The 17,194-nt window shown below is 39.1% G+C and overlaps 1 protein-coding gene across 6 annotated transcripts; it reads left to right on the top strand.

The window, feature by feature from the left end:
* The first annotated feature begins 254 nt into the window (after window positions 1-254).
* On the top strand, window positions 255-17,172 carry LOC135161174 (uncharacterized). 6 transcript variants are annotated; one of them, XM_064118515.1, is made up of 20 exons: window positions 256-938; window positions 2,390-2,551; window positions 2,629-2,838; window positions 3,652-3,853; window positions 6,064-6,224; window positions 6,596-6,727; window positions 7,159-7,338; window positions 7,893-8,144; window positions 8,384-8,956; window positions 9,431-9,640; window positions 9,705-9,868; window positions 10,349-10,496; window positions 11,230-11,344; window positions 14,669-14,728; window positions 14,801-14,925; window positions 15,127-15,288; window positions 15,650-16,003; window positions 16,205-16,420; window positions 16,865-16,966; window positions 17,034-17,172. In XM_064118515.1, the coding sequence occupies exons 2-20, from the start codon at window positions 2,399-2,401 to the stop codon at window positions 17,115-17,117; spliced, it is 3,603 nt and encodes a 1,200-aa protein (XP_063974585.1). In that variant the 5' UTR covers window positions 256-938; window positions 2,390-2,398; the 3' UTR covers window positions 17,118-17,172. The 6 variants fall into 6 exon arrangements, with proteins under 6 accessions (XP_063974582.1, XP_063974581.1, XP_063974587.1 ...); XM_064118512.1 differs by lacking the exons at window positions 14,669-14,728; window positions 14,801-14,925; window positions 15,127-15,288; ... (2 more) ...; window positions 16,865-16,966; window positions 17,034-17,172 and adding an exon at window positions 11,866-13,556 and having other exon boundaries at window positions 255-938; window positions 8,426-8,956; XM_064118511.1 differs by lacking the exons at window positions 14,669-14,728; window positions 14,801-14,925; window positions 15,127-15,288; ... (2 more) ...; window positions 16,865-16,966; window positions 17,034-17,172 and adding an exon at window positions 11,866-13,556 and having other exon boundaries at window positions 255-938.
* The last annotated feature ends 22 nt before the right edge of the window (window positions 17,173-17,194 follow it).

Below are 17,194 nucleotides of genomic sequence, written 5' to 3'. Positions count from 1 at the left end.
GAAACACGAATAAATATTCAATTCCAACACGGGAAATAAGAGAATCCACCCCTACGATTCTGAAAGCACTTGAACAATTTCAAATGTCACAAGCTCTCATGTGCAACTAACGACGTATAATTCAACGAATATTTCACGTGAATACAGTAACCAAAGGGGAGTACAGTAGCAGAAGGTTGTTTTCCACCATTCAGGATCTTGAATAATTAACCAGGAACATGACTACTAGGCCACGTGTAATAGCAGTGCTGCAGTTACACTGCAACGACAGTCTTCAAAGGCCGCAGGTCGTGGAGTGAAAATACCAGTTTCATGGTGCAATAAAATTCCCTGTCAATTAGTTTAAATAATTTTTCATCTTCGGAAATTACTCCCGTCCCTCGTAATTTAATCGAAAACTTTGTAAAACATTTCCTATAAATTGTTGCAAACGCAGATTCAACACGAGTTGTGCGATAAATAAATTCTGACTTCAGAAATTTAGAATAAAATAAATTGAAATAAAATCGAATCAAATCAAATAATATAACATAAAATAAATATAATAAAAATATTGTACAAAGTGTAAGGACAAGAATGACGATTACAAATAATCCAAAATCAATATCTCGGAAAAATAAAATATTTATTCCAACAATTGCGAAGAAATGAAGTAAACAAGTGTAAAAGCTATTTGTGTTTGTGGGGATGGGACTAAAAATTGATACATGCGTTCTGCGTACTATTCATTGAATATAGTTTGAGCAAAGGGGTGTGAACATAGTAGGGGTAGGTGAGCAGGTGGCGTTGGTCTGTCACCCCCAGTGATCCAACTGTTCATTCCATTCCCGACGCTTCATCACCGCGGACTTGTCGGTCGATCGAAACCGGTGGCATTGCTACACATTCGATAATATCAATCGAATGTCTCCATTGTCCATTGGTAACTGGCAAATAAGGTATTTTCATTAAGATGTTGGTGTTCTCGTCTGCACGTTTGCGATCACCATAAAGTGCACATTTGACAGACTGACGGATTCGAAAGAATTGACAATTTGTATAAAAATTTTATTTATTTTGTCGTGACAAATGGTCTGGTATTTCTATAGAATTAGCGTGCGATCTATAGAATTTATGCGGAATTGAATAGAAAAGAGACATAGAATTCCAGATTTCTGTAGAATTACCATACAGTGCCTATAGAATTTCTATAATTCCGTCGAGGTATTTTTTTTTTAATTTGAATTTATTTTAATAAATCGTATGAAAAAAATTTTATGGGGACTCTGACGATACAATCTTTTCTATGTAATATTGTCTATAAAAATTCTTGACAAGGAATTCCTATAGAAAATAATTAAATATAAAAATAGAAATGAGAATTCATCGAAACGCATTCGTTTATCAAATGATAATGCAATATCCGTCAAATAATCGCGAAAGATATTAATCAACAATAAATCCTGTCAATCAGATTGAATCAGTAAGCGATATTTTGTCAATAACAAGTCATTATCTTCCATTCGCATTATCGCAATAATATCTGATGATTCCCCAATTGCAAGATACTTATTACAATAAATGTGTCCTCGATAATGTTCATTGAATTGGTCAACATACCGTAATCGAACATCAGTACAAATAATTATTGATTTTTCTGTAGAAATCGGGACTTCACCGATTTGCGTCTGAGGAGGAAAAGATAAATAAAAATAGTGATTTGCGTATCAATTTCGCAGGCTCATTGGACCGAAAAGACTCACTCAAACTGACTGATGAATGTTTAATGATGTGTGTACACTTGCACGTGTGTAAAGTTGAGTGGTTTGCGTGATCACTTTTAATTCACATTGAGTGTCTATAGACAGTTGACAATGCACGACCTACGGTAATGGATGACTTTGAGTATCTGACGACAGTTTTACGTCAATACCTGTAAAAATATTCTGTTACGTAAAACTGTCTATAGAATCTACATTTCGTACAGTCTCTATAGAAAATTTTTATAGCATTCTAGATAAATTCTCCGTCACGAAATTCTTATCAGAATTTAAACCTCTAAAAGTATGACATACGAAAAAATTTTATAGCTCATCTGCGAAGGAGTTCTGTTGATGTTCTATTGAAAGATTTTCCCATTCTTTCTTACACTTTGGAAATAGATAAGCTCTGGATATAATTTCTATAGATTTTTTTTTTTATAGAAAAAGTATAAAATCTGGAGACACAGGCAATCAGCTATAGAGTCCCAATATATTCTATAGAATATATTTTATATAAAATAAATTCTATAGAAAATTCAATAGACATTCAATAGAACTCTTGAATCAAATCCACCAAATTTAATCGTACGTCAACACGTGGCATGAACTCTAACGAATGCAATTGATGTCACCAACACCTTTGGCAGATATGCAATATGACAGCTTCAACAATTAAAACGTGGTTGACACGTGGAGAGTTTGAAAAGCTTGAACATTATGTGCTGGAGGGAAAGGGGTCGAGATTATTGAATGAACATTCGCCAGATCTGAGAACTCGAGTTTTCCTCAAGGGACTTCCAACCTACCTGGTGAGACTAACAAATCACCGAAGTAGTTAGATCAATTGCCTCATTGATTTGTCCCGCTAACGAGTTGTTTTATCTAGTCAAAAATTAGTCAGGCGCATGAGGCCGTTACCAGAGGTGTTTTGGCGGAACTCCAAAGAATTGTAGGGGATGAACCGAAAAAGAAACTTGCCATTGCTAAAGACGCAGCGGGTATTCCACTGCTTCATAAAGCTGTTTATCACGATCATCAGGAGGTCGTCGAGTGGATTCTCGATAATTATCCGAATACGGCTGGCCAGAAAGATCGGGTAACATTTTTAGATTTTTCCATTTTCAAGAGCTTTCAGGCGACACCAGAGGGCGGAGACAACTTTTTTTATCATTATTTATTTCAGCTGGCGCAGAACGGGGAACCTTAGTAAATGTGTAAATACTTTTAATTTATTTCCCTTTTTTGGGCCTCACATTTTTTATTTAATTCTCCTTCGCTCGGGGGATGAATTTTGAAGTTTAATTTCCGCCTGATTTTTATTTCACTTTTCTCTTCGAATTGTTGAAATATTGAATTTTTCCAAGACTTTTCCCCCGGAAAAAGCTCGGAAAGCTTTTCGGAAGAAATTTCCTGCAAGAAAATTTCCCAAAAAGGAATTCTCAGATGAAACTCTCGATTTTCCCGAAAAACACCTCAATTTCACGGATTTTCAGTTTAAAAAGGGGAAAAAATTTAACGAGAACCAGGTGAAGTGAAAAACAGTGCGACATATTTTATGTCGCCCCCCGAGTGTTGACCAAATTCATGAAAATAGGATTTCTGACGATTTGTGATCGCGTGCGATTCATAATCATCGGATGTAACCACCTGTTCTCTTTTCTATCCCGAAAACCGCTTCCGTGTCTGATGGCTATCTAACAAAATGCTTCCAACTATTTTCACCCGAAAGCCAACAGGGGTGGTGAATCGTAGAGGGAGGGAATGAAGATTCCCAGTTCGAAGGGTGAATATTCGTCGAAACGTGAACTTCCACTCGGCTCAATTCATCCGAGTTGTGGGGACAGTAAATTCGTGATAATTTCAGTGAAATTTTACCACTCCATTCAGAAGTGTAATTTTCTATGTCAAGGAGGGACGAACGGCGCTGCATTATTGCGTTGCCTGCAAGGATCCAGAATCCATCTGGGATCTGTTGATCGAGGGTGGCTGTGACGCCAGTGTCTGTGATAAACGCGGACATCCAGCGGCTTATTATCTTGAACACGCATCGGAGATCGAACTGCCGGACCCGGAAGCTATGGCGACTAAGCCTGGTACAGCCAAGAGTGAGAGTAAGTGACAGTGGAGTTTAATCGAACGTAAAATGATGAAATCGATACGAAGAAATCATAAAAAACGAGTGGAATGCGATCGAAAATTTCATTTCTGTTGAATTACTATTGGATTTCAACGCGATTCCTCTTGAATTTCTATACACAAAAATTGTTTATTGAATTTCGATCGCATTTCTGTTAAATGTTTATTGAATTCCTATTGAAAATCTATTGAATTTTCCATTACTTTCTCTTCTCATTAAAAAAAAAATAGTAAAATTTTCATCGAAATATTTCTACAACATTTTTTAAAATTTCCACTGAACCATAACTTCCACTTCAAATGTCATAATTTTCAACGGAACTCACCTATAAACGAATAAAACTTCAAATGTCAAATAAAATTATAAAGTCCAGGACGAAGTTGTTGAGATATCGACATGTGCTTCGCCTTAAACACCGGTCAAGTTCTGTAATTCTCCTAAAATATTCACATCCGAAAAAATTTCTCCCCATCGGTGTGAGCTCGACCAATAGAATATTCTCGCAATTACGTGTAAACCTAAATAGTTTATAATTGACCTCACGCGAAGATTGTCCTTCACAAATGTCCAGTCTTACCATTCAAATTGACTCAGACTTATGGATTGGAGTTTCTGGCTTTAGGTAAACGCCTAGAAACACGTTTTCCGATGACCCCTGTGTGAAAAAAAAAACGCAATCGATATCGTGGAAATGTTTTATGAGCTGTAAGTTGCGTCGTTCGATAATTCTACGACTAGTTGGGGGGAAAGGGGGCATATCTATTCGGTCTGAAGGGCAGTGGTTCACGATTTTTCGCATTTGGAATTTTTAGTTCAGTTGAGGGCGGAATAAATTCCGGTAAATTATCGCGTAAACTCTGACGCTTTTCTTCGGTAATTGCGGTAATTTTGCGATGTTCATTTTTTTGTTAATAACTTCCGTCGGATGCGCTCGTAAAAATCAAAAGTAGGGAGGAACTTGTTGGGTAAATTCACGACTGGAGGAAATTTAACAGCAAATTATGTTTTTCATTCCTCACGAGAGAGGAATATTCAACAAAAATTAATTCTTTTTCCGGTCATTCAGAATCAAAGTGCGAAATTTTTCCTCAAAGTTCCTTCATTTTTATCTCAATCCTCCGTGAAAAATTACGATAATGTCACATTAAATTCCTCAATCGATTGCGTCGGTAATCGGTAATCGAAAGGCGAGTTCATGAATTTTTACTGATTATTTTTCCCACCCAAATTTCAGCCAATAGAATTGCACCATTTGTTGATATTTTGTATAGCCTACCTCGAATATCAGCGATTATTTTTCCCATCCAAATCTTGGCCAATAGGATTGCACCATTCGACGTTATTTTGTATAGTCAACACGGTATTTCAGCGGATATTCTTGGAAATTTCACTGGAAATTTTGCATGTTGATATATATAAAAAAAAACAAATGTTGAAGTAACCCTCAATTGTATCTGACAGATTAAATGGCAATTCGTTGAAAATTATGTCTCATGGTGCAATTCTATCGGCCAAGATTTGGATGCAAAAAATAATCCCCCGAATACCACTCGAACTTCGAAATTATCTGATATTTCCCTCAAGGTTCCCTGCAAACAAATAAGCTCGTCAAGTTTTCCAGAAAAATCACTCGCGCTTCGCGCTCGTGATTTTTAAACTGGAAAACTTGACACGTTCATTTGTTTGCAACGAACCTATCGGGAAATATCCGATAATTTCGGAGCTCTTGTGGTATTACATGCGATAATTTTTTGAATATTTTGGTAAACAAACGACACTTAACCAAATAAACCTCTTTTCATGTCATGGCACAATTCTCTTGGCCGAAATTTGGATAGGAAAAATAATCCCCTGAATACCACGCGAGCTTCAAAATTATAGAATATTTCCCTCTAGGTTCCCTGCATACAAATGAAGTCGTCAAGTTTTTCAGGAAAAATCACTCGTGCTTCGCACTCGTGATTTTTTAGCCTGAAAAACTTGACTCCTTCATTTGTTTGCAACGAATCTATCGGGAAATATTCGATAATTTTGAACCACTTGTGGTATTATATGTGAATATTTCATTCCTCTCTCTTTCTCTGCGACGTTGGAGACCTCGACATGAAGTCCATTAATTTTTTTTCTATTTATTTAAAATTCTATTAAATAGTGATGCTAATAGCAATTAATTAACGCTTTCAGATTTGGACTTCAAGCCGTCTAACATAAGAATATGGATTCACAATCGTGATATAACAAAGCTACAGCAAGTGCTTTGGGAAGGTCATGGTTCGAAATTAAAATGTGAAATCAGTAATAATCCGAGGGTGAGGAGATTCCTGGAGGCTACGCCATTTATCATGGTAAATTGTCACAAAAAAACCTGATCACGAACTCTACGAAAAATTCAATAGCTGAAGTCTATAAAAAATGTCTAAAATTGAAAAATTAATTGTGAAATTTAAATAACAGATGAAGGTGGAATATTTCACCTGTTGATTGCTATTTCTATAGCTCTATAGCTGATCCCACGTAATTTTCTGTAACCACCAAAGTCTATAGATCAAAATCACATATTAATGTACAGAATATTCTATAGACCGCCAATAGAAATAGCCCATCCAATTGTCTGTCAGCTGTAGAACAATTTCCTTCGGCCACTCATCTTCGCCTTAGAGTTCTCTATATAATTCCTATAGATTTCTATAGAATTTATTTGAGAATCTATTTTCAGGGTACAATCAAGCAAATGCACAGTGCAGTAGTGAAAAATGATATTGATGAATTTCTCGAAAAAATAGCAGACCCCGTGTCGCCGGTTATTCTCTGCAGCAAAGACATGAACGGTCTGAATGTTCTTCACAAGGTATGAGGCCCTCAAGGAAGTTCTACACCCTTTCAACTAAAATACATGTTTTTTTATTTCCCCGGAAACACATCAATATAATTCTTACGAACAAAATAACATTTTTATCTTTTGTCATTATTTAACGGTTCACGAAGTTTCCAGATGGTGCGAACATTTTCCTGCGTTTGTTTTTTAGAATTTTATGATTCAATTTAAAAATTCAGAACAAACTCAGGAAATTGTTCACGCCATCTTCAAACTTCTTGATAAATGTAGTGATGATGATAAATAATGATAAAATGCAGAGACGTTATATTTTTATGTGTAAATGCAATCGTAATTTTGCCAGATAAATAAAAGGAAATATGATTTTTGGCGGAAAGAATGTAGGACGTTCTTCAATTCCCATATGCGTCCAACATCCCTTCATAATTAACCCTTATTCGTAGGCCGCGGGCTTTGGATACCTGGATATTGCCCGTGAAATTCTAGAAAGATATCCTGCAGCAGTTCTCGCTCAAGACAATGACGGAAAGACCCCGTTACATTATGGGGCTGCTGTGAGAGATGGTGGGGCTATGTATGAACTTCTCACTGAATATGGAGCTGATGAGAGTAAACTTGATAATGTGAGTAGTTCATCTCATTTAGAAATAACCAGGCAAAGGGTGAAACCAGAGAAGTCAATTAAAATTACAATTTTTTTAATCGTAGAAAGGAAAATTCTATAGAACAATCAAACCCCAGAGGAATATTCAATCAATATTCCATATTTTCTCGGCTATAAGACCTATAAGGTCTCTTCGAAAATGTCTAGGGTCTATAGTATCTATCGGAATAAATCCTGATAGGTCTGTAAGACCTCCAGGACTTCTTCGAAAATTCTTATAGCCCCTGCAACTTATCAGAGAATTCCTATAGACCAAATCACGATACAAAGACTGGACTGAAAATTCTATAGATTTTTTTCTCCTTTAAACCAAAACTCATTCTTGGATTGAGTAAGATAGAATTCATGGATTCTATGGAATCCGGAGATTTGGGGAATGAAGTAATTGTATAGAATTTTCACGAGAAATCTCAACAATAGAATTATCAGCATAATTAACTACATTATCAAATGACCAAATCCATATAATATTTCCACAATATCTGCCGCAATTATGAACCCCTCAATCAACAGAAAAACAAAGCAGCGGCTTTCTACAAGAACCGTCCCGGCGATATAGACCTGACGAATCTCGTGGTGGTTCCGGAAGCCCCCCGGGTATCCGGTACAAAATACCCAAAGCACTGGGACTGGCGTATTCTCGAGAACGATGGAATGTCCCTCCGAGCTCTGAAGAAACTCGACGCTCAAGTTGATGCTGACAGTGCATTTGGCAGTGCCGAGAGTGCCCTGAAGAGCGCCGAGAGCTCTGACAATGTCTTTGGGGTACGATACAAACACTTGCGAAGCAATAGATTTAGCTGATAAAACAAAAGGGTGTTTAGTTTGTGTGTGTGTCAGGCTTGCTCATTATCTGGTATTTGTCAAAATTACTTGAGTATCATTTGGGGTTGCTCTGATTGCGTTTTAAGTTCATTCGTCGTTGGTCATTATTTTTGGCGTGATACATGTCTGTCTTCGTGTTAGCAATACTCGCAGAGGGTGGAGAGAGTTACGTATTTCAGATGACTGATGAGGAGGGATTAAAGGATGATTTGGTAGGACAGGATGAGCAGCCAGATGAGAAGGAGAATGGGGATGCTGATGATGAGGGAGGTGGCGATGAAGCTGGGGGTGATGAGAATGATGGGGCTGAGGTGGAGGGTGAAGAAACTGCTGTTGATGATGAAGAAGCAGCTGCTGATGATGAAGAAACTGGGGCTGATGAAGATGGAGAGGCTCCTGCAGACGAGGAAGAAGTTGGTGCTGATGATGAAGAAGCAGAAGCTGCTGCTGATGAAGAAGAAGCACCTCCTGATGGTGAGGAAGAAGCTGCCCCAGATGAAGGAGAAGACCCTCCTGATGAAGCGGCTGCACCTGATGAAGAACAAGACGAAACCGCAGCTGATCCTGATGACGGTGATGATGACGCTGAAGTTGAGGCAGGTGATGGCGATGAAGAGAACGATGATGACAAGCCAGATGATGCTGATAGCGGTAACGTTGAAGAGCCCCCTGATGAGAACCAGGAAGAAGAGAAGAATGAACCCAGCACCGGTGATTCTGGTGTTGACGAGTCTCGAGTGGACGACGATCAGGTGCGATGAACATGCACCCGATAAGAATCGCATAGATCCCATTAACAAAAATCAATCCTGAGTTGTTCTAGATATCAAACATATGATATTTATGATAATGAGAATTAATGAAACACAAATTATAGCAATAAAAACGTGTATGAAAAACGTATTATCTGTTAACATGGGATTCCCGAAGAGCATACCCTATCCACATTGGCTCATCATACATGTAGAGACTAGCTGACATATCATCCCCATCAATCGTTATTTTTATCGTTGAGGTTTTCATTTCTTCCCCTATTCTCTCTATTCATATTTTCACGCGACCACGCGAGCACATACGATCGATAATATTCGCATTTACGAGAGATTTCCGACCATGATTAACACCTTTTTTTTCTCACATATTGATCGCTTCGTTTTTTTTTTTCTATTTCGTCCAGTCGTTCATGCGCATTTTTACCTTTACCAATATCCTACGATTGTGCTCAGGTTATCGCTGGTGAGCACGAAGAAGTGATTGAGGCGGATTTGAACGATCCCGACAGCCTCGATGATCCTGAAATTGACGATCTCCTGGTGAACGGTAATATGGAACAACTTGCTTCGGTTGTGCTGAATGGTGAAGGAAGAAGATTGGTCAATCGTCAGTCCTCCAATCCTGAGCTTCAAGCATTCATTGACAACGTACCATCGTACATTGTACTGATCATTTTTATTATTATGATTTATGATTTTTATCATCTCAACATCATGCACTTTTCAGGGAAAAATTCATGCGGTTCATATCGCAGCGAAGGAGGGTAATCTCAAGGATCTTCAGAATTCATTGGATCGACGCAAATTTGCTATCGCCAGAGATGGGGCATCACCACATGGAGCTACTCCACTTCATGTTGCTGTTATTTTTGGACACACTTCGGTTATACGGTGAGTTCAGGCGAAGTCCTCATAAATAAAATAATTCTATTGGTTTTTGGGCTGGATCGATGCTCGCAGGGACGTGGTTAAGTTTAAAGTTCAGACGGGCAGATCAATTTTTGAGGTGCTATCGATGATTCCTGAAGGTGATAAACCACTTTTTCTTCATAAAATATCTATTTATGAGAAATATGTTTCGTTAGTACATTCCAATTATTTATATGTTCGAGTTTGTCGTTCGAATTACGTCCGAGTTTTTATAGCGTCTTCGAAACTAAGACGAATAGCCAGTTTTTAATGAATAGCTTGGAACCAGAATCTGAATTGAGAATTCACAATAAAACCTGATCAGAATTGTGGGGGAACGACTCGATTGAAAGAATAAGTTGTTGGAAAAAAAAATCTTTCAATTGTTAACAAATATTTAGCAAGAATGATTTTTTTTTCTTCCTCAGTGCAGTTTGCTGCATGAATTTGGTAATTTTCCAGGTATTTAGCAGGAAGATTTCCAGAGACGGCACAGGCTGTGGACATTGACGGACGAACTCCTCTGCATTATGCTGCCACTTTGGCGGACAATGGACATTATTACAATCTTCTGCTACATCTGGGAGCGAATCCATTGACGCTGGATAACGTAAGTTGATGATAAATATGTTTAAAATAGTATGGCCGTGATTATGTTGTCCTGGAAAATTGATCTCGTGCCGGCGATTGTCGTAACGGTGACGTTTATGACGGCGTAAAGCTGGCGACAGTTAAACTTTCGGGGAAACAGTCGCTTAATTGCCAGACGTGTGACGTTTGTCGATCCAATCGATGTTGGAAGAACGATGGGAGGGAAGTTTATGGCTGCAACAGTTATCAGGGTCACAAGGGTCAAACGTTTTAGCCAGTAAATTCTCTATTCGATATTTATGACATGTCGTGGCTTATCTTTACAGTTATTTGACCGTCGCGGCCTTTGGGGGCACACGAAACGATTTTTCGTCCTTCTCCTGGTGACATTACGCACATGAATATTAAAAAACAAAGTAGAAAATGTAGATTATTTTATTTTTACTGAATGATTGGATCGTGAATACTAAATTTGAAAGAAAATTCATGATCCGAATCTCTTATTGGGTAATAATGGAACATTTTTAATGTGACTCCGCAACAATAAAACCCTCATGGTGCCTTCCGCCTTAGGACATTTCATTTCATTCTTTTTCTCTTTCAAATTACACCTATGAATATTACATAATTTGGTATGCAGCCAAAATTTTGACACTCCCACTGGATAATTTGACTGGTGGCCATACTACTTTAAACAAAAACTACCACTACCCCCAAAATATTCCAAATAATACCCCCAATGTTCAAATCAGTTTGGCCAGAAAGCCGACTATTACAAGGAGAATCAATCCGACTTGTCCCACAAACAATTGCTCCGCGATTTTGGTGCTCGCGAAGAATTAGCCGACGAAATGTTAACAGACAAAGGTAGAAAATCATCAATTACCAATCTACCACTCATAAAAACACTGAAAAAATTTTTTTGATCGCACCGTTATATTTGAATCAACAGTTACTTCTAATTTTAATCGCTTGAATCTATTCCTAATGTTATCTTTTATTTTGTAAATTGATTGTTATCGCTCGTGTGGAATAATAAATTCACTTGTTATCAACTTTTAAGTTGACATTTGTTTTATTTAGACAACAATTTTCTCTCTTCTGTCATCACCTTCTGAAGCTGACTGCGACAGCAAGGATTCTCTGACAATCCACTTGATTCAAATATTAATTTTCTGTTCATAACTTGCGCCTGATTATTTTGATAAATATACTGCACCGAACCACAGTAAACACGCTTGAATGACATCTTCTCATTTCCAAAAATTGTAGATATTGATTTTGGTCAATGAGTTGTTGACCTCCATCAGCTGAATGTTACCTAAAGTACTAACGATTATTTTTTTAAAATGTAATCATCATTTTACTAATTTCCGCAACGAGCGCAGTGGGTGACGATGACATATATTCAGCACGTCGAGACGTCAATGAAGCCGAGATCCTGTCAACCCTAGAGCGATGTTTCCGGTTGCTGGTGCCAACGCGAAGGGGTTCAGTAATGAGTACAGCCTCAGCAAATGCTGGTACAATACTGGGTCGTTGTCTAAAACGTACCATATTTGACCAAATAAAGCACCGTGTGACACGCATGGACCACAATCTCTTTGACATTATTTGGCCATCAGTTAAAAAATATAGTATCAATCATCCTAACGGTAGCAGCTACACAAGCGCCCCCAGCCGAAGATCCAGCTTACCCGATGTTGATGATGATTTTGCTGCTGTCATTGTCGCCCCCGATTACGAGAGTTACATCGTCTTCGCTGAGTTGTTCGATCCTTTCATCAGGAATTTACACTGCGTAACAGCCACCGGTGATCTTCCGGATCAGCCTTTGTCCTGTTTCTTCACGGAAGACGATACCAAGATCGACGACGAGACTGTGGAGGAGGTAATGTCGACGATATTGACGTACGATATAGATCCGCCGGGAAAGTACGTCCAGGTCACGACCATCGACGCATGCAGAAATCTGGAAAGCTTCACCCTACCACTGACCCTGACCATCAATCAGCTTGAGGAGACCGAGAAGAGGATCACAGGTGTCTTGATGTCCGCGGAGGTGTCGATTATCCTGGCGGAGGGCTCCTCCGAGGACGAGGCAGGTACTTACTACACTCTGAACGAGATCCTGGAGAGACCAAGTGACATCAGGGTGAGACTCGAGGCAGCTGGACTCCTCGGGCCCATCTTGGAGACGGAAATGAGTGACGAAAGACGACTCCATGGTAAGCACTGGCCGTACGGACGCGGCGTTTACGTGGCGTCCGCGGGAGATGTCGCTGTCTGGGTGAATGTTCAGGATCACATAAGGATCATATGCCGCACCCACGAGTCACATCCCGGGGCGATCGGAAGGGCCTATGTCAGAACAGCGAGGATACTGTCTATTTTCGATAGGAAAATGCGATTCAAGAAGGACCGCAAGCTCGGCTTTCTCAGCGCCAGACCCGCCTCCATCGGTAACACCATGAGATTCTGCTGCACAGCGAAGCTCTCCGGTCTTTCGAAGCAGTCGGATAATCTCAAGCAGGTCTGCATCACCAGGGGGTTGAGGGCCACCGAAACCATGCGCAGTGATGTCTTCAAGATCAGCAATTTCCAGTGCCTCACTATTACTGAACTCCAAACACTTCAAGACTTCATTCGCGCTATTCGCAGTGTCTTGGGACTTGAGAAGGAAATGATGCTGACAAATTCGTTGAAAATAGCCACTTTGGTGACGAACATATTCAGAAAACGAAAAAACTCAATATTCAAAGGCTGATTCAAGGAGAGATGGAGATCTAATGTATATTTTTTGTTCGTCTTCAGCGTTGAATTCTTGTTATTTATTTGTAAATCGTCATGAAAAAATTTGGTGTCAGTTGATGTCGTATGGATAGGAGGAGCCAATCAATGGATTACCGAGCTCAGGAATATACGCTTAAATTATTGACGTTACTGTGATAATGAATGAATCTTTTATCGATCGTGAAATTTCATGAATATGTTGTATCAATGTTGTATTGTTGAAACACTTTGGAAAGATGTGTGAACGTTATTTTTCACCTGATTTTGTCTCATGGATTTATTAATGAGACGACTAAATTATGATGAGTACTTACCGACGTTCGATAAGGCTGCAACGAGATGACTGGATTATATATTTGGGTTAGTAAATGAAATGTCAATTTACCACACAGGCAGATGCTTTGCCCCTTCCTCTTTGTGTTTTTCTTTATTATCGATTAATGAAGTCATGAAGTCTATCATTAATTTATGTGAATGAGTCATAAAACCGTTTGTGAACACGGAAACAGCGACATCAAAGGGATCTCATGTCAGCTTTTGGTGCCACACGCACGTGTCAATGTTTCGCATGCGAAAAAAAACGAGGCACATATCTTTCCAAGTGGGAGATTATCTAACGGGGGGTGAGGTGACGCCATTGGTGTGCCAGGGGTCGTCGCCATTTTATTCCAATTTTTTTTTCCATTTTCCATTACAATTCATGAACATCAACTTATAGAATTAATTCTAGGGCTTAAAAATCTATAGACTAGCGTCAGAGCTTTATTCACTTTCTGCAAATTGGATGAATCAAGTTAAGGAGAACCTGGAAAGATTCAAAAATTTCAAAAAATTCTCAAAAATGCGAGATGATTGATAACCGTGACTGCTGCCATCTTATCCAGCCAACTCCTGAAGCTCTCAAAATGGCAGTGCCTCACCTGACATTTTCAAACATCTTTAAAAATTATTTATCATCTTCAGATGTCCTTCAACTTGTTGCATCCGATTTCTATAGAATGAAGAAATATTTTAAGCAATTTTCCTCATTTTTCCATCTCCTTCCGGCGGAAAATTCTTGAGCCAATTTCTTCCTATGGATTCCCTCCACATTTTCAACCAATGGTGCCACCTCGGTCCAACCACTCCATAAATATACGATTACTAATCAATTGTCAAAACAACTGTCGATGACAACCATTCGATCACGCTTTTTGTACGTGTGAAAATTCGTTAGGCAGCACCAGTTGAAGTCTGTAGCGTTTGTTTATCGTAGTCTTCTCACGGTTGCTATCGATCACCAATTTCTCATGACAACGCCATGTCGCTTGGCGGTAGTGAACCGATGCAATTCAAAATCAATTGAATCTCAAGGTGACATGAAGTCTTAAAAGAATTTTCCAATTTATTTATTTCTAGAGGACTCCAACATGGAAACTCCGATATTCAGGGAGGAAGAGGGTCGCTATCTAGCGTCATGTAAGTACAATTGACTTAATTCGTAAATACCTATTGGATTGATTATTCATAGATGTATGACCCAATCGATAGCTGTTGGTGATCCCCTGATTAAAGGCCTGGCTAAGGTCGCCCAAAGTAGACCCAAGGATCCTCTGACATATCTCGCAACTTATTTGTATAATTTCGCCAGAAGGAAATCTGAGGCTTCGATACAGGTACATAAACATTGTACTATACACTAAGTGAATAATAAATTGTTATCTTCAAGAACATGCAAAATAACTTTATGTATATTCTTCCGTTTGTCTCTAGTGATTTATCATAAAAATAGTTGTCCTAACGTTCAAATTATTGCATTTGATAATTATTTAATGCAATTCACTGTCAGGAGCCCTGAAATCACAATTTTATTGCAGAAATCGGACATTTTAATTGTACCTGATCGACCTGAAGAGCAAGTAGATACGGACAGTAGTAGTACCCCCATGGAGGATCCTAATAACACTCCAGATGATGAAGGCTACATGAGAAGTCCGGTGTCAGATATTCCAGAATCAGCATTTGCCCCGACGAATAGGGTAATTTCATGACCTCATAACATCAAGATAAATATCATTTACGAAAATTAATGAGAGAAGCGAATGCTGATAATTTTGCTATTGGAGCTTTCTATCAGAATTCTATCGAACTCTAATCTCGTAAAACCTCGTCCTCTTTCTCGTCAAACAATTTGGGATATAGAAACGCTATAGAATATTCCTCAATTGGATCAACAAAATGAAAAACCAAATTCTATAAATCTGTTCATTAAATATTCTTCATCCAATTCCTCAACATGATCCTCCAAACCCACAAAAAAAATCTATAGTAACCAATAGAATTCAATAGATTCTTTTAGCACTAGATATCATCTATTTTCATCTGTGATATCATCCTCAGGATGAACATGGCCAAAGTATGCTGCACTTCGCTGCCGTTCGTTCCCGCCCCAAGGACGGTCTATTCCACATACTCCAAGAGACACAGATCAACGTAGGCTATAGAGACGAGCTATATCGAACCGCTCGCGACGTCGCTGAAGAGTCCAACTTCCACGACAACGTCATGGGGATAGATCGTTTCGTGGTTTACCTCGCGGCCAGAGGAGAAACTGAAAAACTTGTGGAGCTTCTTCTGGAAGGATATGATCACATTCTGGACACTGAAGACGGGGGTGTTAACATTGTGGACATAACCGCGGAACGAAATCACGATGCTACTATTCAATTTCTCCAGGGCATCCCTACTTACCTAGTACGATACTTTATTCCATAGGCATGCAATTAGTGGAGGGCATTGCCGTCGGTTTCATTGGGGCGAGTCCCTCCAAACAAATACGGAAATATACTGAGCAAGCCTATAATACGGGGGAGGGGGTGGGATTACCCTTGAGGAAGGGCTGCGAGGAATACGAAAGTCTGCGAAGGGAACATGACCGCATGGTTTTTATTCTAGGGCCAGAGGGAGGAGGTCCATCGGGCCATTCGCGGGGGAGATCTCGGTGCCACGAAGGAAATTCTGTCAAGATATGGCGGTGGAGGGACACTATTGGCTGTTGGGAAAAATACTGTTGGACGGTGCTCCATACACATCGCTGTCCTCTGCGAACACGTTGACATTGTTCGATATCTGGCGAATACTTATCCGGAAACTCTCAGGATCGGGGACAATGTAATGAAGATTTCTTGGAGGGGTTTGTTGAGGGGATTGTCGCGGGGTTTTAATGACGTATCACGTGATATGTGGAGAAAGGTCGTATGGACCCTTTTGGTATTTTTGGAGAACGTCGTGTTGGTCTTTTCGGGGTTTTAAAGATAATTTCGATTCGGAAGAAAAAAAGTCCTATTCAGATTTTTGAAGGTTTGAAAGGGGGTCGGGTTGACGGTTTCTGGCATTTTTAGAAAAAAGTCATCTGGACCATTTTGACGTTTTGGAAAAGGATGGTATTGACCGTTTTAACGTATTTAGAAAAAGGTCGTCTTGACTATTTTCAAAACGTAATTATTCAGGACACGTTCAGGGGTTAAACATAAAAAACTTCTGCTTTGATTGATTTCCAAAGGCTGTTTTCCTTCAGAAAGTTCCAAACAAGTAATAACTGATTACAACTTCTAGTTGAATAGAACCGCCCTCCACTACGCCATGGGTGTCCACCAGGTCGAAGCATTAAGCGGAATTCTAATAAAAGCCGGCGCCAAACGAGTACAGAAAGACTTGGTAAGTGTATAATAAATACGATGTTACTTAACTAGAGCACTGTCAATGGTCCCATCGATTTTTCCAGAAATCTAGACAGCCGACCTACTACTTCATGAATAAATCCGATATACAGAGACTCCAAGAGGAGGAGAAAACGATGGTGAAATGATTTGATTGATTGTTCTATGTATGACGAAATAAATGGCATATTTTTTCTCGAGTGAGACGAATTCGTTGATTTTATTC

Source organism: Diachasmimorpha longicaudata, chromosome 4, assembly GCF_034640455.1.
Source record: "Diachasmimorpha longicaudata isolate KC_UGA_2023 chromosome 4, iyDiaLong2, whole genome shotgun sequence".
Taxonomy (NCBI): Eukaryota; Metazoa; Arthropoda; class Insecta; order Hymenoptera; family Braconidae; genus Diachasmimorpha; species Diachasmimorpha longicaudata.
This window is presented reverse-complemented; position numbering and strand designations above follow the sequence as displayed.

Coding starts and splice junctions, on each gene's coding strand:
- LOC135161174 (XM_064118511.1), top strand. CDS start 2,399: ATGACAGCTTCAACAATTAAAACGTGGTTGACACGTGGAGAGTTTGAA. Junction 3,854..6,063: donor TGGTACAGCCAAGAGTGAGA/GTAAGTGACAGT, acceptor TAACGCTTTCAG/ATTTGGACTTCAAGCCGTCT. Junction 11,345..11,865: donor CGAAATGTTAACAGACAAAG/GTAGAAAATCAT, acceptor CAACGAGCGCAG/TGGGTGACGATGACATATAT.